Source organism: Triticum aestivum, chromosome 5B, assembly GCF_018294505.1.
Source record: "Triticum aestivum cultivar Chinese Spring chromosome 5B, IWGSC CS RefSeq v2.1, whole genome shotgun sequence".
Taxonomy (NCBI): Eukaryota; Viridiplantae; Streptophyta; class Magnoliopsida; order Poales; family Poaceae; genus Triticum; species Triticum aestivum.
The window spans coordinates 410071489-410092003 of NC_057807.1; the positions used below are offsets into that span (position 1 = coordinate 410071489).

Consider the following 20515-nt stretch of genomic DNA (forward strand, 5'->3'; position numbering starts at 1 on the left):
AAGCCCTGCAAAAACAAGTTAGACGTCCTCTACTTTGTTGTTGAAAGTTTTACGTGGCTGCTACGGGCTTCTAGCAAGAACCATTCTTACCTACTCATCAAAACCACAATGATTTTTCGTCAAGTGTGTTGTTTTAACCTTCAACAAGGACCGGCCGTAGTCAAACTCGATTCAATTAAAGTTGGAGAAACAGACACCCGCTAGCCACCTATGTGCAAAGCATGTCGGTAGAACCAGTCTCATGAACGCGGTCATGTAATGTTAGTCCGGGCCGCTTCATCCAACAATATTGCCGAATCAAAGTAAGACGTTGGTGGTAAGAAGTATGATTATTATCGCCCACAACTCTTTGTGTTCTACTCATGGAAATAACATCTGCGCATAGACCTGGCTCGGATGCCAATGTTGGGAATGTAGTAATTCAAAAAAATCCTACGATCATGCCAGATCTATCGAGGATATGCATAGCAACGAGACGGGAGAGTGTGTCCATTTACCCTCATAGACCGAAAGCGGAAGTGTTTAGTAACGTGGTTGATGTAGTCGAGCATCTTCACGATCCAACTGATCCAAGTACCGAACGTACGACACCTCCGTGCTCAGCACACGTTCAACGTGACATCCCTCGAGCTCTTGATCCAGTTGAGGACGAGGGAGAGTTCCATCAGCACGATGGTGTGGATACGGTGTTGATGTTGTTGCCGGCGCAGGGCTTCGCCTAAGCACTACGACGATATGACCGAGGTGTTAAACTGTGGAGGGGGCATCGCACACGGCTAAGAGAATAACTGTTGTTCCTTGCCCCCCCCCCCCGCCCCCATATATAAAGGAGGGAGGAGGAGGAGGCCGGCCAAGGGGGAGGTGCACCAAGGGGGGAGTCCTACTAGGACTCCAAACCTAGTAAGGTTCGCCCCCCCCCCTTTCCTATTCCAAGAAGGGGAAGGAGGGAAGGAGAGGGAGAGGGGAAGGAAAGAGGGGACCACTCCCCCTCTCCCTAGTCCAATTCGGACTGCTATGGGGAGGGGTGCGTGACACCTTATGGCCTTCCCTCTCCTACTCCCTTATGGCCCATCTAGGCCCATAACTTCACCGGGGGGTTCCGATAACCCCTCGGTTCCCCGAAACATGTCCGAACTCTTCCGAAACCTTTCCGGTGTCCGAACATAGTCTTCCAATATATCAATCTTTATGTATCGACCATTTCGAGACTCCTCGTCATGTCCGTGATCTCATCCGGCACTCAGAACAAACTTTAGTCATCAAAAACACATAACTCATAATACAAATCGTCATCGAATGTTAAGCGTGCGGACCCTACGGGTTTGAGAACTATGTAGACATGATCGAGACACACCTCCGATCAATAACCGATAGCAGAACCTGGATGCTCATATTGGCTCCTACATATTCTACGAAGATCTTTATCGGTCAAACCGCATAACAACATACGTTGTTCCCTTTGTCATCAGTATGTTACTTGCCCGAGATTCGATCGTCGGTATCATCATACCTAGTTCAATCTCATTACCGGCAAGTCTCTTTACTCATTCTGTAATGATTCATCCCTCAACTAACTCATTAATCACATTGCTTGCAAGGCTTATAGTGATGAGCATTACCGAGAGGGCCCAGAGGTACCTCTCCGATACACGGAGTGACAAATCCTAATCTCGATCTATGCCAACCCAACAAATACCTTCGGAGACACCTGTAGAGTATCTTTATGATCACCCAGTTACGTTGTGACGTTTGATAGCACACAAGGTGTTCCTCCGGTATTCGGGAGTTGCATAATCTCATAGAATGAGGAACATGTATAAGTCATGAAGAAAGCAGTAGCAATGAAACTGTAACAATCATAATGCTAAGCCAACAGATGGGTCTTGTCCATCACATCATTCTCCCAATGATGTGATCTCGTTCATCAAATGACAACACATGTCTATGGTTAGGAAACATAACCATCTTTGATTAACGAGCTAGTCAAGTAGAGGCATACTAGGGACACTATGTTTTGTCTATGTATTCACACATGTACTAAGTTTCTGGTTAATACAATAGCATGAATAATAAACATTTATCATTATATAAGGAAATATAATAACAACTTTATTATTGCCTCTAGGGCATATTTCCTTCAGATTGCTACTGAGGATTGTGGGTATGAGTCTGCTAGTGACTATGATGAGGAGACTTTGACTCTTATTACAATTGAAGACCACGGTGGAGATGATTCTGAACAAGAGACACAATACATGGCTGCTGAAGATGCTGACATGTATGAAAGTTTAGTTGCTCAACCTGTTTTGAGTGTGCGGGTCACACAAGCTAAGCGAAATCAGAGGCACGATTTGTTTCGTACAAAGGGAGTTGTGAAGGAACGTTCTATTCGTGTCATCATAGATGGAGGGAGCTGCAACAACTTGGATAGCATGGAGATGGTGGAGAAGTTGTCTCTCACCACAAGACCACATCCGCATCCTTACTACATCCAATGGTTCAACAACAGCGGCGAGGTTAAGGTAACACGTATTGTTCGTGTACATTTTAGTATAGCTACATATGCTGATTATGGTAATTATGATGTGGTACTCATGCAAGCATGTTCCTTATTACTTGCTAGACCATGGCAAATCGGTAAAAGTTCTGTACACCATGGTAAAGACAATTAGTATACTCTTGTTCATAAGGATACACATACTACTTTGCTTCCTATGTCTCCTGATTCTATTTCGAACGATGATATTAATAGAGCTAGTATAGCAAAACAGGAGAAAACTAAAAGTGAAAATAAAATTGTGGCAAAAGAATTTTAGCAACAAATGAGGCCTAATAATAAACCATCTAGTGTTGCTATTGAAATTAAATTGAAAAGTGGATGTTTACTTGCCACCAAATCTGATATTGATGATCTAGATTTTAACAAATCTATTTGCTATGCTTTTGTGTGCAAAGAGGCATTATTTTCATTCGAGGACATGTCTCCCTCTTTGACTCCTACTATCACTAACATTTTGCAGGAGTTTGCTAACGTCTTTCTGCAAGACATGCCATCAGGATTACCACTTATTCGAGGGATTGAACATCAGATTGACTTAATTCCCGGTGCTTCGCCACCAAACCATGCGCCATACCGTACCAATCCGGAGGAGATGAAGGAGATTATGCGTCAAGTATAGGAGCTGCTCGACAAAGGTTATATACGCGAATCTCTTAGTCCTTGTGTTGTTCCTATTATACTAGTGCCCAAAAAGGATGGTACATCACGTATGTGTGTTGATTGTAGAGGCATTAAAAAGATTACTATTCGTTATCGTCATCCTATTCCTAGGCTATGACATGCTTGATGAATTGAGTGGCTCTACAATATTCTCCAAAGTTGATTTGCGTAGTGGATACCATTAAATTCGTATGAAATTGGGAAATGAATGGAAAACAACATTTAAAACTAAGTTTGGATTATATGAGTGGTTAGTCATGCCTTTTGAGTTAACTAATGCACCTAGTACTTTTATGAGATTGATGAATGAAGTTTTACGTGCTTTCATTGGATGATCTGTGGTAGTCTATTTTGATGATATATTGATTTATAGCAGATCTTTGGAGGAACATTTGCGTGTTGTTTTTATTGCTCTACGTGATGCACGTTTGTTTGGTAACCTTGGGAAGTGCACCTTTTGCACCGACCGAGTATCTTTTCTTGGCTATGTTGTTACTCCACAGAGAATTGAGGTTGATAAAGCCAAGATTGAACCTATTGAGAGTTGGGCACAACCCAAAACGGTCACACAAGTGAGGAGTTTTCTTGGACTCGCTGGTTTCTATAGGCATTTTGTGAGAGATTTCAGCACCACAGCACCATTGCTGCACCTCTCAATGAGCTTACAAAGAAGGATGTGCCTTTTGTTTGGGGTATCGCACAGGAAGAAGCCTTCACGGTATTGAAAGATAATTTGATACATGCTCCATTACTCCAACTTCCTGATTTTACTAAGACTTTTGAGCTTGAATGTGATGCTAGTGGAATTGGATTAGGAGGTGTGTTAGTACAACATGGCAAACCTATTGCATACTTCTCTAAAAAATTGAGTGGGCCTAGTCTGAACTATTCTACTAATTATAAAGAATTATATGCTCTTGTTCAGACTTTAGAAACATGGCAACATTATTTATGGCCCAAAGAATTTGTTATACATTCTGATCATGAATCTTTGAAACATATTAAAAGTCAAGCCAAACTAAATCATAGACATGCTAAATGGGTTGAATTCATTGAGACTTTCTCTTATGTTATTAAATACAACAATGGTAAAGAAAATGTTATTGTTGATGCATTGTCTCGTCATTATACTATGCTTTCACAAGTTGACTTCAAAATATTTGGTTTGGAGACCATCAAAGATCAATATGTGCATGATGCTGATTTTAGAGATGTAATGCAGAATTGTAAATAAGGAAGAACATGGAACAAGTTCGTCGTTAACAATGGATTTGTGTACCGTGCTAACAAGTTATGCATTCTAACAAGCTCCGTTCATCTTTTGTTGTTGCAGGAGGCGCATGGAGGAAGATTAATGAGACACTTTGGCGTGAAGATGATGGGGGATGTACTTGCTACACATTTCTTTTGGCCAAAGATGAGACGGGATGTTGAGCGTTTTGTTGCTCGCTGCACTACACTTCAAAAAGCAAAGTCTGGATTCAACCCTCATGGTTTATATACACCTTTGCATGTACCTAGTGTTCCTTGGGATGATATATCTATGGATTTTGTTTTAGGTTTACCTCGCACAAAGAAGGGGAGGGATAGCATATTTGTTGTCGTGGATAGATTCTCAAAAAATGGCAAATTTTATACCATGTCATAAAAGCGATGCTGCTGCTAATGTTGTTGATTTGTTCTTTCGTGAAATTATTCGTTTGCATGGTGTGCATAATACTATTATTTCACATCGTGGTACTAAGTTTCTTAGCCACTTTTGGAGATGTTTATGGGCTAAGTTGGGGACTAGACTACTTTTTAGTACTACATGTCACCCCCAAACTGATGGGCAAATTGAAGTAGTCAATAGAACATTGCCTACTATGCTTAGAGCTGTTTTGTAGAATAACAGGAAAATATGGGAAGAATGCTTGCCTCATATTGAATTTGTTTATAATCGTTCGCTCCATTCTACTACTAAGATGTGCCCTTTCGAGATTGTGTATGGTTTTCTACCTCATGCACCCATTGATTTGTTTCCTCTTCCATCTTCGGAGAAGGTTAATTTTGCTGCTAAACAACAGGCTGAATTGATCTTAAAAATGCATGAGCTAACTAAGGAAAATATTGAGCGCATGAATACTAAATATAAATATGCTAGGGATAAGGGTAGAAAACGTGTTGTCTTTGCACCTGGAGATCTTGTTTGGTTACATTTGCGTAAGGATAAATTTCCTTGTTTGCACAAATCAAAGCTAATGCCACGTGCTGATGGTCCTTTTCAGGTGTTAGAGAAAATAAATGATAATGCATAGAAACTTGAGCTGCCTGCAGATTTTAGGGTTAGTCCCACTTTTAACATTGCAGATTTGAAGCCTTATTTAGGTGAGGAAGATGAACTTCCATCGAGGACGACTTCATTTCAAGAAGGGGAGGATGATGAGGATATCAATACCATTGTTACACCCACAACCCCTTCTGCTATACATACTGGACCAATTACTAAAGCTCGCACATGCCAATTAAATTACCAGGTACTTTTGTTTCTTGGTAATGATTCTAATGTTCAATAAAATATGATGCTGTCTAAATTGGATACATTTGTCTTGCTTACAAATGAAGGGCCTAACTTGGAGAAGAAGGATGAACATTGGAGCAAGATCAAGCATGGAGATGATGGCATGTGCAAGGGGAACAAGAACGGAGTTACAAGCGATGATTTCAGGACTTTGAAGCCACCATAATGAGTGCATGAAGGCTTGGATATACAAGATGTCACTCCATAAGTTTCGTCCAGAGGATATTTAGGTGTTGCGTCGCCTTATTATTGGGTTAGGCCCATGTAATTTTGAAATACTAAAGTATATGTTGTTTTTAGAGTCCATATGTGTGGAAGACATAGTTAGGTTGGTTCCAGACCCCTCCTCCAAGGGGTCACGAAATTCCCTCCCTCTTCCTCCATATATATAGCCCTTAGGTCGTTGTTAGACTTTGGGTTTTGTTTAGATTAAAGTTCGCCATAGTTACACCTTCATGTATTTCGTTTGTGTTCAACCATCAGACCAAGACGTCGCAGAACCCCACCGTGATCAATAAAGTTTTCCTCTTATATTCGCAAGAGCCAGATTGCCGTCTCAGTTTCTTGCTTGTTCTTTGTTTGCTTGCAGGAAATAGACCCTCGTGGTCAGGTTGATCGTGCTCCTGCGTGGTCAATAACCTCTCGGAGCTAGTTTAGCGATTGCTAAGGCGCGACGTCCTCGCACGTTCGTAGTTGGATCATCAAAGTCTACTCCACCAAAAATGATAGCCACCATCTCATTGAAAGACGGGACACATTTGCCTTTATAATAAGACCTAGGAAGGCGCAAGCTTGTACGTGTTACGACCTAAGATACTATTAGTGCCAGGGTGGCTTGTCAGTCGGTACAGGCACCTATTTGGAGAATACCTTGAGTCATTTATCGGCTAGTCGGGTTCCTGGGAACTGGATGATTGTCAGTCGATGGAGCAAAGAGTACAACGTCCTACTAGTCGGATGGCGGTCACTCGGATTATGCTACACGTGATATACCCGCACTCGGTTTACTTTCACTCGGATTATATGGAAGGCCAGCAGCCAGGCGCACCAAAGGAGGCGTTACACGAAGCGTCCCACTATGCATTGAAGCCGGGCATTATCGGCCACTACCAGTTATGATTATGAGCATCTGTTACCATAGTCGTGGATAAGAATTGTTACACTTAAGACACGGTGAAACGTAGCTAGCTTGGGTGCCGGGGGTACAACAAACTCTGTATAAACCTACCTTTGGCGCCGGACTACAAGTTCATAACTTTTGGAATCACAATCTCTAACGCAAGAACAACTCCGAGAGAGATAGTACAAGGGTCTTTACCTCCAATGCGAGGGGCCTGAACCTGTATACGATCATGTGTCATCCATCTGCATCTCGTTAGATCAAGCCTCATTCTTAATCCCATCTACATATAATAATAATGTATTTTTCACAAAAAAAAATAGTTTCCTAAAAAGGAATGAATTAGTGACATTGTGCTACCATCAAAGACACAGAAGTTTTCTAAAAAAGAATGAATTAGTGGCTTTGGTATTACCCTTTTAAAAAATGAAATAAAAACTAAAAAAATCAAAATTAAGAGGTTAAGTAAGGAAGAATGACTTAGTGGCATTGGTATTACCACTAAAACAGATAAAATGAAAGAAAAACTAAAGCAAAATCAAAATAATGAAGTTTTTCTAAGAAATAATGAATTATTGCCTTTGGTATTACCCTTTAAAAATAAAAAAATAAATAATAAATAATGAGAAAATTTGCACATAATTTACTCGAAAACAATTCTTTTTATAATATACAAGAATAAGCATATAATAGTGAATTTCGTAACAAAAATATTTTCCTAAGGAGTGAATGAGCAGCAATGGTACTACCATTAAATAAGAAATAAAAAATAAAATGGAATAAAAACTAAATCTAAATCAAAATCATGAAGTTCCCCGAAGCAAAGGATAGGAACGAGCGGAATCAATGTGTTCCAATTTCTGGCCTTGCAGCAAAAAGTGGAGTGTTGGTCAAAGCAAGCCGCCCTATTCTATTACCACACAAAATGTTTTTCTAAGAAATAATGAATTAGTGGCTTTGGTATTGCCCTTTAAAATAAATAAAATGAAAACAAAAAATGAGAAACTTTGCACACAATTTACTCAAATTTTTGGCTTTTTTATAATATGCAAGAATAAGCATATAATAGTGAATTTTGCAACGAATTTTTTTGCTAAGGAATGATTGAATGGCACTGGTATTAGCATTAAATAAGAAAGAGAGTGAAATAAAACATTAAAAAACAAAATTATGAATTTTCTAAGGAAGAATGAATTAGTGGCATTGGTATTACCATGTAAGAAAAATCGAAATGAAATAAAAACTAAATAAACATAATGATATTTCTGAGAAAGAATGAATTAGTGGCATTGGTATTGCCCTTTAAGAAGAAAGAGAACAAAAAACCTAAAACAAACAATGAGACAATTCACACACAATATACACTAAATTTATGCTTTTACAAATATGCAAGAATACACATATAATAGTGAAATTGTCGCAAACAAGTTTCCCAAGGAGGAATGAATTAGCGGCATTGGTATTATACTTTAAAAGAAATATATTAAAATAATAAGTAAAACAAAAACAAAATAATAAAGTTTTATAAGAAATAATGAATTAGTGGCATTGACATTACCCTTCAAGAAGAAATTAAATGAAAACAAAATTTTAAAAAACTTGCACACACTCTGCACTGAAATTGCACTAGTTAACATCATGCAAAGAATACTCATATTATAGCAATTTTTGCGTATATTTTATAGTATATGTGTGTGTGTATTTACACTCACTCAACAACAAAAAATACCCACAAAAGACAAAGAAAAACTATCTAATAAAGAAGAAGGAAAGCGTAAACAAAGGAAAATAGAGAAACAGAAAAGAACAAAAGGGTGGGAGGGGAGGCTGGGTCGCACGGTTAATGGCTTTAACCCGTTAAGGAATTGACTGGCCCAAATATGTGGCCAGTTGGAAAAAAAACTAGCCCAAAACAACTCACAAAGCAGAGCAGAAAAAAAGAAGAAGCACAAAGCTTAAAGCAAAAGTCAACGACCAAAAATGCAATTGGCCAAAAATCAAATTTTAGGCGATTTGCATAGCTAATAAAGTGATGCAAAAAATGGTGAAACATATAAAGAAAACCAATAGCAAAAACGCATACAAACAAAAAAAACACGCAATGTGTAACAGGCTTCAAGCCCAATAGGAAAATCGACTTACCCCAAACAAGCGCAAGTCAAAAATTCAGTCTACAAGAAAAATCACCCCAAACAGCGATAAGTTAAAAATCCAGCTTACGAAATAATTGACTTACCCAACCAGGGGCAAGCCAAATATTGGCATAAGAAAGCCATGAAACAACACAAAACAATAGCACAAATCTTGAAAATATTCAACGGTCAGAAAAGTGACTTATCCAAATTTAAAAACCAGGTGACATACATATATCTAAAGTGTAATTAGACTGCCTTAAAAAAGACCTTTATAAAGCACATTTCAACACAATTTTAGTGACAAGTGTTATGATTAGCACTATGGTGGTTGTCAAATAGTTTTCTTACCTATCCTATCTATCTTTTGGTGCATGCATAAAAAAAACGAGACTAACCCAAGGGCTAATCCTTATTGGCATTTTTTATAGGAGAAACTCCACGAGCACCACACATTCAAGGCGTGATTTGAACTTGGGTGAGATGGCAGCAACCTCAGCTACCGAGTTACGGGTCCACGCCCCGTCCTCTTTTTGGTGCATGCATACATGCTGTCATTCAGGCTAAAAAAACAAACAGTATTTGCAACAGTGCACACCTCCTTTTGATCCTTTCCATCCTCCTCCTCTGACCCTCCCCCCTCTCTTTATAACTGACGCTCCCTTCACCTGTCTTCATACAACTGCAAGATAATCCAAAACCCTAGTGACACTACGCTGTTATCCCAAAACCCAAGGTGGCAGCATCAAGCAACTGAGCAGAGCAGCAGCAGCAAAGCTGAGCTTGAAAGCTCCATTTCCACAGTAATGGAGTTCTTGTCGCAGATGTGGTCGCTCCTGGGCCTCCTCACCATCCTGCAGAACGTCCTCCCCACGCAGCTCCTCTCCCTCCTGCACTCGCTCTGGCAGTCGCTCCAGGACTCGCTCACGCCCTACTCCTACTTCGACGTGCCGGAGTTCCTCGGCTCCGCCGCCGTCGAGCCCAACGCGCTCTACCGCCACGTCCAGCTCTACCTTCACCGCTCCCTGCTCCTCTCCTCCCCTTCGCCTCCCCGCCTCACGCTCTCGCTGCCGCGCTCCGTCGCGGGCAATGCCGGCGCGGCCGCAGTGCCACCGTCCGTGTCGCTGTCCCCGAACCACTCGGTGCCCGACGCCTTCAACGGCCACCGCGCCGTGTGGACGCACCATGCCGACACGCTCCAGGACTCGCTCGAGGAGCGCCGGTCCTTCTCGCTGCGCCTCCCCAAAAGGCACGCCGCGGCGGTGCTCCCGGCGTACCTGGCGCACCTCGCGGCCGCGGCGGACAGCCTGGAGCGCTCGTCGCGGGCGAGGAGGCTGCACACGAACGCCGCGTCTCCGCGTGGCTCGGCGTCGTGGTCGTCGGTGCCGTTCTGCCACCCGTCCACGTTCGAGACGCTCGCGCTGGACCCGGACCTCAAGGCGCGCCTCCTGGCCGACCTCACGGCGTTCGCCGACGGGAGGGAGTTCTACCGCCGGACTGGGAGGCCGTGGAAGCGCGGGTACCTCCTCCACGGCCCGCCTGGCTCCGGCAAGTCTTCGCTGATCGCCGCCATGGCGAACCACCTCCGGTACGACGTGTTCGACCTCGAGCTCACCCGCGTCACCACCAACGTCGACCTCCGCGCGCTCCTCATCCAGACGACCAACCGTTCGCTCATTGTCATCGAGGACATCGACTGCTCCCTCCACCTCACCGGCGACCGCGGGCTGGCCTCCATGAGGCGGCACAAGAGACGCCGCGCGGCCGCCTCCGATGACTCGTCCGACTCGGACGACGACGTCACCGGCGCCGACAACCACCGGGGGAAGGTAACCCTCTCCGGGCTGCTCAACTTCACCGACGGCCTGTGGTCGTGCTGCGGCGAGGAGCGCATCATCGTGTTCACGACCAACCACGTGGACGGCATCGACCCGGCGCTGCTGCGGCCGGGGAGGATGGACGTGCACGTGCGCCTGGGCCCGTGCGGCGCGCACGCCATGCGCGAGCTGGTGGAGCGGTACGTCGGGGCCAGCGTCGGCGACCAGGACATGCTGGACGCGGCGGAGGGCTGCATACGGGACGGCGCGGAGATGACGCCGGCTGAGGTGGGCGAAGTGCTGCTGAGGAACAGAGACGAGCCGGAGACGGCGGTGACGGAGCTGGCGGCGGAGCTGAAGGCCAGGGTGAACGCGGCCGACGATCTCCAGTGGGAGGACTCGGCGGCGGAGCTCTCCGACGAGTCGCCGACGAAGAAAGGCAGGAAGGGGTTCGGCGGGTGGGAGAGCAAGGTCAGGATCTTGGGGAGGCTTCGGAGCCTCACCAAGTCGGACTCCGGCCGGAGAGGCGTGTAGCTCCGATTACGTCTGACGTGCGTTTTAGGTTAGGCAAAATATCGGGCGCATCTTCAAAGTTTAATGTATGGGTTTGATGGTTTCTTGTAAGCTATAGTAGCCATGATCGACGGCTTCATAGCCGAGCAATATTCGAACCTCGCTCTGCGCGCGCACGTACCGACGTACGGCACCGGACGGGACGGCTTATACTTGCCCGGCACGACCCTCTCCTCCCATCCCACGTATACTTGAACCTCGCCCATACCTTCCTTCTCACGTAGTCTCGCTTACGGGAGCTGGCGCCGGTTGCACCATGACCAGCGACGAGCACGCCGGCAAGGCGTGTCCAGCCCGCGGGATTCGTTCCTTTCGAACCTGCAGGATTCTATGGATCTTCGTCGAAATATCACTGGGAATACTGGTGATCTTCAAGAACCTGTGGATTCGGTTACGGTTGGCAGAAGCACAGCTCGCGCCGACGCTTCCCTCCGCCAGCGCCGCCGGCACGACGACCATGACGGCCGCGCGAGTAGCCGACATATTCGCCATGATCGACGACCACACCGCCGCGGGGACAATGAGCGGCAAGCAGGTCGAGGCAATATGCGCCATGATCAACGATGCCTGCAACGACGACGCAAAGGGCTTGCATAGCGAGAAAGGGAGAAGGCGGCGCGAGCGCGACGCCGGCATCGGCAGCACCCGCTGCTACAAGCAGATGCGCAGGCTCGGCAAGGGCTCCAGCGGCCGCGTCGTCATGGCGCAGCACCGCAACACCGGCCAGACGGTCGCCCTCAAGACCATCCACGCGCGCGGCGGCGCGAGGCGCCCCAACGTCGGCGACCTGCTCAAGGAGGCCTGCGTCCTAGCGGCGTGCCGCGGGCACCCCAACCTCGTCGGCCTCCATGCCATCGTGCGCGACCCAGGCACCAAGCAGTACTGCCTCGTCATGGACTACGTCGGGCCCAGCCTGTTCCATGCTCTGGACAGGCACGTGGAAGAGCACGGCCGCGCGTTCCCGGAGGCCGACGTGCGCCGGGTCATGCGGCAGCTGCTCACGGGCGCCGCGGCGATGCACGAGCGCGGCATCATTCACAGGGACATGAAGACTGCAAACATCCTCATCGGAGAAGACGGTGGCGTCGTGAAATTCTGCGACTACGGGCTGGCAATGCCCACGGCCAAGGCAGAGCCGCCGTACGGGCTGGCCGGGACGGTCCCCTACATGGCGCCAGAGATGCTGCTGGAGAAGCCGGAGTACGACGCGGCCGTAGACATGTGGTCGCTCGGGTGCGTCATGGCAGAGATGCTCTCCGGCGAGGAGTTGTTCAGCGGGGAAAAGACGACGGGCCAGGTCGGCAAGATACTCGATGTGCTCGGTGCGCCGGGCAGGAAAACATGGCAGCACTTGGAGTCCGCGCTCCGAGCTGATGAGGTGCGGCAATGGCGGGCTCGACAGCGAGAAGTGCGGCGGCGCCATGACCGGTTACGAGAGCTGTTCCCCGAGGAACTGCTGTCGTGGCACGGATTCCATGTCTTGAAGGGCCTCCTTACCTGCAACCCCAGCAAGAGGCTGACAGCGGCCGCCGCGCTCCGGTGTCCCTGGTTCAAGGTCGACGGCCCTGGAACTGATGATGCTTCCGGTCACGGGATCGGCGGTACGGCATTAGCCAGGCACACTAGTTAGATGAATTCGCCACACCGGAAAAACAACTATATTGACGAGAAAACGGCGAAGGGATGAATAAGAATGTGTATAGCTTGTTTATTACGATCCGAAATGTACAAATATCATAACTCTACTGGAGTGGATTGTACAATCTAGGCGAATACTTCAATTAAAGTGTCAAAACGAGTCACTTGCATGTGAAAAACGCAAAAGTGGATAGCACAGTCACTTACATATGAAAAACTTTGTTCAAAGAGATAATCTAATTCTTCTCTAACTTCGAATGAGAGGGTATACTGCAGACAGAGTAAATTTTTCCTTGACAGTGCACAGGACAGAGGAAGTGCGCAAAGCTGCAGAACAATTGCTTGCAGAACCAGGTGTGGTATTTCATCAGATAACAAAAGCAACACTGTCACATATGGATTTGCTTACCATCGAGGGCAGTGGTGGCAGCATGGTCTGTTGTCTCCATCAATTCTAATCCAGGCGTCTGCAGCCTGAAATCACTCAGACATAAATATCAAAAAAGAACATCAAGAAACAGAAGCAAACCAAATCTGGCAATCCGATGTTATACCCATTCTTAACCACATGTGAACTGAAATTAGCTAGTCTGCATTTATTAAAAATTAATGAGAACACACCACAGCACAAACCAAAACTTTTATGCTTGATAATTAGGCAGAAAGCTAACATAGCTGGTGCAAAAAATAGCATAAGAACCACCGATCAGCTGCCTGCCATGCTTTACAGAACATGGTTAGGGTATCCTTCCATACAGGGTTCCAATTATTTACCCTGTCACGGTAACTCAAGATTGAACAAAGACCGGTGGTTATAAGCACAGCGCACCAAAAGCACAATCAACGCTTCTTCGGTGCAGCAGGTTTGGGAGGAGGCGCAGCAGAACCTGCAGTCTTTGGCGGTGACGACATCATCACCCTGTGCTTGTACATCTTCCACCAGTTCGCTGACGCCTCGTCGACAGTCCGGTAGGTCCAGAAGTGCGGCCTGGCCTTCTCCCGCGCCATGAGCATCTCCTCTACCTCCGCCCTCGACTTCGTCTTGAGCATGAGACAGTCGACGAGATCGCGCCACTTGCTGGAGCAGTTGTCAAAAACCCCGTAGCGGTAATAGTTCTGCATCTGGTGGAATGGCGAGTAGCAGGACCATAGTGCATTGAAGTACTTTATGCAGTCCAGCCGTGATGGCGGCCGGTTGGGCTTCTCTTCGGGCTTCATGCTTCTAACTGCCAACCAAGAAATGGATTTACATGTGAGACATAGCCGCATTCCTAGAACCACAAGAAAAAACAGAAATACGGAAGGAATATGGATCAGAAGGAATGATAACTCTTCTAAGTTCTAACCTTCCTTGCTGCTGCTGCCTGCTGGCACTGAGGCTTGGGATAGAAGAGGACAAGCTACTGGGCAAGCCCTATTTCGACAGAGATATCAGATTTGGAAGGAGGAGGTATGGCTAAGCACAAGTGAGCATACATACAAAAAATATTATAAGCTATCCAAACATAGTTTTACAAAATTAAATTTCTGAATAACAACAACAACAACAACAACAACAAAGCCTTTAGTCCCAAACAAGTTGGGGTAGGCTAGAGGTGAAACCCATAAGATCTCGCAACCAACTCATGGCTCTGGCACATGGATAGCAAGCTTCCATGCACCCCTGTCCATAGCTAGCTCTTTGTCGATACTCCAATCCTTGAGGTCTCTCTTAACGGACTCCTCCCATGTCAAAATCGGTCGACCCCGCCCTCTCTTGACATTCTCCGCACGCTTTAGCCGTCCGCTATGCACTGGAGCTTCTGGAGGCCTGCGCTGAATATGCCCAAACCATCTCAAACGATGTTGGACAAGCTTCTCCTCAATTGGTGCTACCCCAACTCTATCTCGTATATCATCATTCCGGACTCGATCCTTCCTTGTGTGGCCACACATCCATCTCAACATACGCATCTCCGCCACACCTAACTGTTGAACATGTCGCCTTTTAGTCGGCCAACACTCCGCGCCATACAACATTGCGGGTCGAACCGCCGTCATGTAGAACTTGCCTTTTAGCTTTTGTGGCACTCTCTTGTCACAGAGAATGCCAGAAGCTTGGCGCCACTTCATCCATCCGGCTTTGATTCGATGGTTCACATCTTCATCAATACCCCCATCCTCCTGCAACATTGACCCCAAATACCGAAAGGTGTCCTTCCGAGGTACCACCCGGCCATCAAGGCTAACCTCCTCCTCCTCACAGCTAGTAGTACTGAAACCGCACATCATGTACTCGGTTTTAGTTTTACTAAGCCTAAACCCTTTCGATTCCAAGGTTTGTCTCCATAACTCTAACTTCCTATTTACCCCCGTCCGACTATCGTCAACTAGCACCACATCATCCGCAAAGAGCATACACCATGGGATATCTCCTTGTATACCCCTTGTGACCTCATCCATCACCAATGCAAAAAGATAAGGGCTCAAAGCTGACCCCTGATGCAGTCCTATCTTAATCGGGAAGTCATCGGTGTCGACATCACTTGTTCGAACACTTGTCACAACATTATTGCACATGTCCTTGATGAGGGTAATGTACTTTGCTGGGACTTTGTGTTTCTCCAAGGCCCACCACATGACATTCCGCGGTATCTTATCATAGGCCTTCTCCAAGTCAATGAACACCATATGCAAGTCCTTCTTATGCTCCCTATATCTCTCCATAAGTTGTCGTACCAAGAAAATGGCTTCCATGGTCGACCTCCCAGGCATGAAACCAAACTGATTTTTGGTCACGCTTGTCATTCTTCTTAAGCGGTGCTCAATGACTCTCTCCCATAGCTTCATTGTATGGCTCATCAGCTTAATTCCACGGTAATTAGTACAACTCTGAACATCCCCCTTGTTCTTGAAGATTGGTACTAATATACTCCGTCTCCATTCTTCTGGCATCTTGTTTGCCCGAAAAATGAGGTTGAAAAGCTTGGTTAGCCATACTATCGCTATGTCCCCGAGACCTTTCCACACCTCAATGGGGATACAATCAGGGCCCATCGCCTTGCCTCCTTTCATCCTTTTTAAAGCCTCCTTCACCTCAGACTCCTGGATGCGCCGCACAAAACGCATGCTGGTCTCATCAAAGGAGTCATTCAGTTCAATGGTAGAACTCTCATTCTCCCCATTGAACAGCTTGTCGAAGTACTCCCGCCATCTATGCTTAATCTCTTCGTCCTTCACCAAGAGTTGGCCTGCTCCGTCCTTGATGCATTTGACTTGGCCAATATCCCTCGTCTTCCTCTCCCGGATCTTAGCCATCTTATAGATGTCCCTTTCACCTTCCTTCGTGCCTAACCGTTGGTAGAGGTCCTCATATGCCCGACCCCTTGCTTCACCAACAGCTCGCTTTGCGGCCTTCTTCGCCATCTTGTACTTCTCTATGTTGTCTGCACTCCTATCCAGGTATAGGCGTCTGAAGCAATCTTTCTTCTCTTTAAGCGCCTTCTGGACATCATCATTCCACCACCAGGTATCCTTATCTTCGCTTCTCCTTCCCCTGGACACTCCAAACTCCTCCGAGGCCACCTTACGAATGCAAGTCGCCATCTTCATCCACACATTGTCCGCATCCCCTCCTTCCTCCCAAGGGCCCTCCTTAAATACCCTCTCCTTGAACACCTGAGCTACCTCCCCCTTGAGCTTCCACCACTTCGTTCTAGCGACCTTGGCACGCTTATCCCGCTGGACACGAATCCGAAAGCGGAAGTCAGCAACCACCAGCTTATGCTGGGGTACAACACTCTCCCCAGGTATCACCTTACAGTCTAGGCACGCACGCCTATCTTCTCTTCTCGAGAGGATGAAATCAATCTGGCTAGAGTGTTGGCCACTACTAAAAGTCACCAGATGTGAATCTCTCTTTCTAAAGAGGGTGTTAGCTACAATCATGTTGTAGGCTAGAGCAAGGGTCTTCGCATTTGACTCGACGAGTGCGAAGGGTAAGGAAGCTAGCCGAGAGGATTAAATTTCTGAATAAGTTTAAACAAAAATAAACTATGAAGCACATATTCTCACAAGGTTCACTAATTAGTAAGTAATTACTTTTATAAGGATCACTTTCTAGCAAGCTTATCCTTCAGCCATTCTCCATTTAGTTTTCTTGTAGTGTTCTTGAATCTTGATGGCTACTAAAATGGACCACAGCATCATACTACACATATTTCGGGAAAGATTGGCCATGATGGAAATATGAGGACAATCTTAATAATCATGCCACTGAATGCTCAGATTATTATACTGAGGGCACTTCCAGTGCATCGTATCTTAAGCTGTGTCCAACAGCATAAAATAGGTGTTAGATACAGTATGTTAGTGTTGTATCTAAAGTTGCTGCCACTTAAATGTTTTGTGATCAAAACTATTGTTTTAATCGTGTAGCCTGTTTGCGTCAAGGCTAGATAGGAGGAAGATGCAGACTTTGTGCTTCCGGTGTCCTGGCATGTATATGCTACAGCTGTTGTACAAATTTTCTGCAATAATTGACATAAGCTCCAGTACAAGTTTGTGCATTAGATACTAGATAGACTAAAGCTCTAGTACAAATTTGTGAAAGTAACAACTGAAGAGGGAAAACAAGCTTTACAGTTCAACAAAATCAACCTGGGAGTTAAGTAGAGCCCAACATCAGTACTGTACAACGGAAGAGATTAAACAAGATTCAGAGTTCAATATTTTCAAGTTTCAGACTTTGGGGTTCATGAGCAAGACCATACATACCAGTGAACAAAATTGGCATGCACTTTACTTAGTTCAAAACTTCAAATGATAAAAAATGTGGTCCGTGTTAGCTGAGACGAGAAACAGCATTCAAAGACTGCTTCACTCTTCATATCTATTTTCCTTATGATGTTCTGAAACTATATAGAACGGTAAACAAATAGAATCATGTCTGGGTATCCATGTGAAATAATTGGCCGCCTTACTTAATTAGACTTCTTAGTAAAAAAGGATTGGGGAAGCCTAAAATAGGAGACTACACACAGTGCAAAAATTTCGAGAGTGGACAAAGATGGAGACTAAATAACGATGATCCATTGGAACTAAAAAAAGATCCACTGGAAAACTAAGAACAGAGAATGACAGACACATGGCACTGATTCGTAATATAACAGAACCCATGGAATTAACCATACAAAAATAAGCACTCGATATGGCTAATTCTGTATAGAAGCTGCACTTATTCGGTCCTCATTCCCATACCGGTGCCGAGGTACTCCGGGAATCTAGTAGCTACCTGGGGTGAGGGGTGACGAGGAGAGGACGGCCGCAGGAGTGCTGTAAGCGAGGAGGGGAGGTCACAGCGGCTGGAGTGTTGTGGGCGGTGAGGAGGGTGCGTGGCAGCCAGATCTGAGGGCGTGGATGGGTCGCACAGGATCGGGAACCACTTGCCTACAATATGGTCCTTTGGTGGCAGACTCTAGAAACTATGGAAACTGATGAGACCATGATACTAATTAGTAATCAATTTGAATCTAAGTAACTATCCCCTCGACCACCGCACATAAATCACCATTCTCATCTGTACAGATCTGAAGTTCTGAACAAGATTACAACACACTTTTGCCTGCTAGTATGTTTACAGTCAGGAACGAATGGTAGGATTTATCATCTTAGCCTCAGACGCTGTACCTCGTGGAGAAAGGCGTAGGTGGGGTTGTACTTGTCGGAGGAGAAGGTGGTAAAGGGGCAGCGCCTCCAACGGAAAGACGGGAGACTGGGTGGCTGCTCCAACGAAGGTCCTAAAGGAGGCTACTCGTGTTCCCTTACAAGTTACAACCTTTAGGTCTCATTTGGCAAGGGTCTTCAAGCCCCTAGGGGATTTGGTGATCCCCTCCCTTCCACCCTATCCCCATAATCCCCCTCTCATCCCCAAACCCCTCACATCCTCAATCCCCTTTCTACAAAAAGAACTTGTTTGGTAGGCAGGATTTGTTATTCTGAGATAAGATGGTGCAAAATAGCAGTACTAGAATTAAAAATCCAATCTTTACAGCTTAAATAGCTCTAGTGGTGAGCTTTAGAAAGACTAGATATTAAATAAGGCTACCGCAGGACTACTTCAGATACAAGGCAAACAAACACAATGGGCAGCAGTTAGCAGTATGTTGGTAGTGTAGCTCTGTCTCATGTATTTGCAGAAGCTATTATTTATATATATCGAATCTCCTAATAAGCAGCGCTCAATAACCATGGAAAACCCGTCTCAGATGCTGAATAAACCATGGTCAACGAGAATGGTATTGTTATGTAATCCTCAAGCTAAATTAATCAAACTGAATAATTAGCAGAACTAAAGTCGAAGGGAAGCTAAGCTTAATTGATTGTATGTCCACTTTTCAGTTCACAAATTACCAGTGCGAAGTAATGTACAAATACGGAGTCTATCATCAGTTGACAGAATAGAACTATTAGGCTAGAAAGCTGAAGAAGTTTGGGGAAATTCTGACTGATAAAGATAAGATGCCATGTAGTATGAGCTAACACTGTCCAAATACTTACTCGTCTCTGCTTAACCAAGAACTAGGTTCAGATCAGCAGATGCCAAGAACGCTACCACTGCCGTGAGAAAGAAGAAGCTACCTAAGCCATAAGAGGAGAAGCTATCAGAGGCGGCAAAAGCAGAGCGGCCGCGCATCACCACCAGCGCGCCGTCAAAGCAAACAAATCAAGAAGGCGAGGACGGCGGCCGTGGCGGGGCTCAGCGGTGGCGGTGCGTACTCTATCCTACTGGACGGGGTGGGGAGGGGAGGGGGAGACTCGGAATTACCGGTTAGTTTGCCGGAGGAGGGACGCCGGCGTCGATGAGCCGGCGGCGGCGCGTCGAGGAGGCTGCGTGAGTCTCGTGCTTTTTTTTTCGTTCTCTCGACCCTTTTTCCTCTCGGATCGTGTGGGAGCTGGGCCGTTGGGCTCTCTGGACAATCTTGATGCGCCCGCCCAGCAAGGACGCAGTGCCGAACGTGTTTTTTTCAAGTAACCATTGAGAAACAGTATAACGGGGCTAGCTAGAAGCCTGCACACCGATTTGACTGTCTCAGCCATCGGATCCTCAAACCTATGATCCAGATCATCTAGCTGCGTCCCAGGTTGTCCGCACGCTCTCGACGCACCGTCTCGCGGGCTGCTGCTCCGCAGAACGAGCTTGAGTGTCGCTCCTTAATGGGCCGTCCAAGGCCCAGGTTTCGCACGCTAATAAACCAGGTCGTCCGGGTTCCAGCGCTATCCCCGAACCGAACGACTCCTCTGCTCCTTCCTACGCGATGCGCCGCCGTTTCGTCCTCGGCGATTCGCTGCCTCGTCCGCGATGCGCTGCCGCCGTCGGCAAGTTCCTGCTGCGTGTCTGACTCCCCGTCGGTGTCGTCCACCGCATGTACCCTTCCTCCGAAGCCCCTTTGTTAGTGTTTTTTTTAATTTCAGTCT

The 20515-nt window shown here is 46.1% G+C and overlaps 3 protein-coding genes across 3 annotated transcripts; 2 read left to right on the forward strand and 1 right to left on the reverse strand.

Annotated features, from left to right (window-relative positions):
- The first annotated feature begins 9717 nt into the window (after positions 1 to 9717).
- On the forward strand, positions 9718 to 11468 carry LOC123112150 (AAA-ATPase At4g25835-like). The gene has a single exon (XM_044533075.1). The coding sequence runs from the start codon at positions 9839 to 9841 to the stop codon at positions 11381 to 11383; it is 1545 nt and encodes a 514-aa protein (XP_044389010.1). The 5' UTR covers positions 9718 to 9838; the 3' UTR covers positions 11384 to 11468.
- On the forward strand, positions 11451 to 13286 carry LOC123114821 (putative cyclin-dependent kinase F-2). The gene is made up of 2 exons (XM_044536223.1): positions 11451 to 11462; positions 11505 to 13286. The coding sequence occupies exons 1-2, from the start codon at positions 11451 to 11453 to the stop codon at positions 13050 to 13052; spliced, it is 1560 nt and encodes a 519-aa protein (XP_044392158.1). The 3' UTR covers positions 13053 to 13286.
- Positions 13287 to 13631: 345 nt separating this feature from the next.
- LOC123112151 (uncharacterized) lies at positions 13632 to 20047 on the reverse strand. Its single transcript, XM_044533076.1, has 3 exons — positions 19866 to 20047; positions 14407 to 14474; positions 13632 to 14286 (listed from the first exon to the last, which is right to left on the reverse strand). The coding sequence occupies exon 3, from the start codon at positions 14276 to 14278 to the stop codon at positions 13901 to 13903; it is 378 nt and encodes a 125-aa protein (XP_044389011.1). The 5' UTR covers positions 14279 to 14286; positions 14407 to 14474; positions 19866 to 20047; the 3' UTR covers positions 13632 to 13900.
- Positions 20048 to 20515: the final 468 nt, after the last annotated feature.

What these genes read in the sequence shown, in the direction of transcription:
- LOC123112150 (XM_044533075.1), top strand. Translation starts at nt 9,839, where the DNA reads ATGGAGTTCTTGTCGCAGATGTGGTCGCTCCTGGGCCTCCTCACCATC.
- LOC123112151 (XM_044533076.1), bottom strand. Translation starts at nt 14,278, where the DNA reads ATGAAGCCCGAAGAGAAGCCCAACCGGCCGCCATCACGGCTGGACTGC.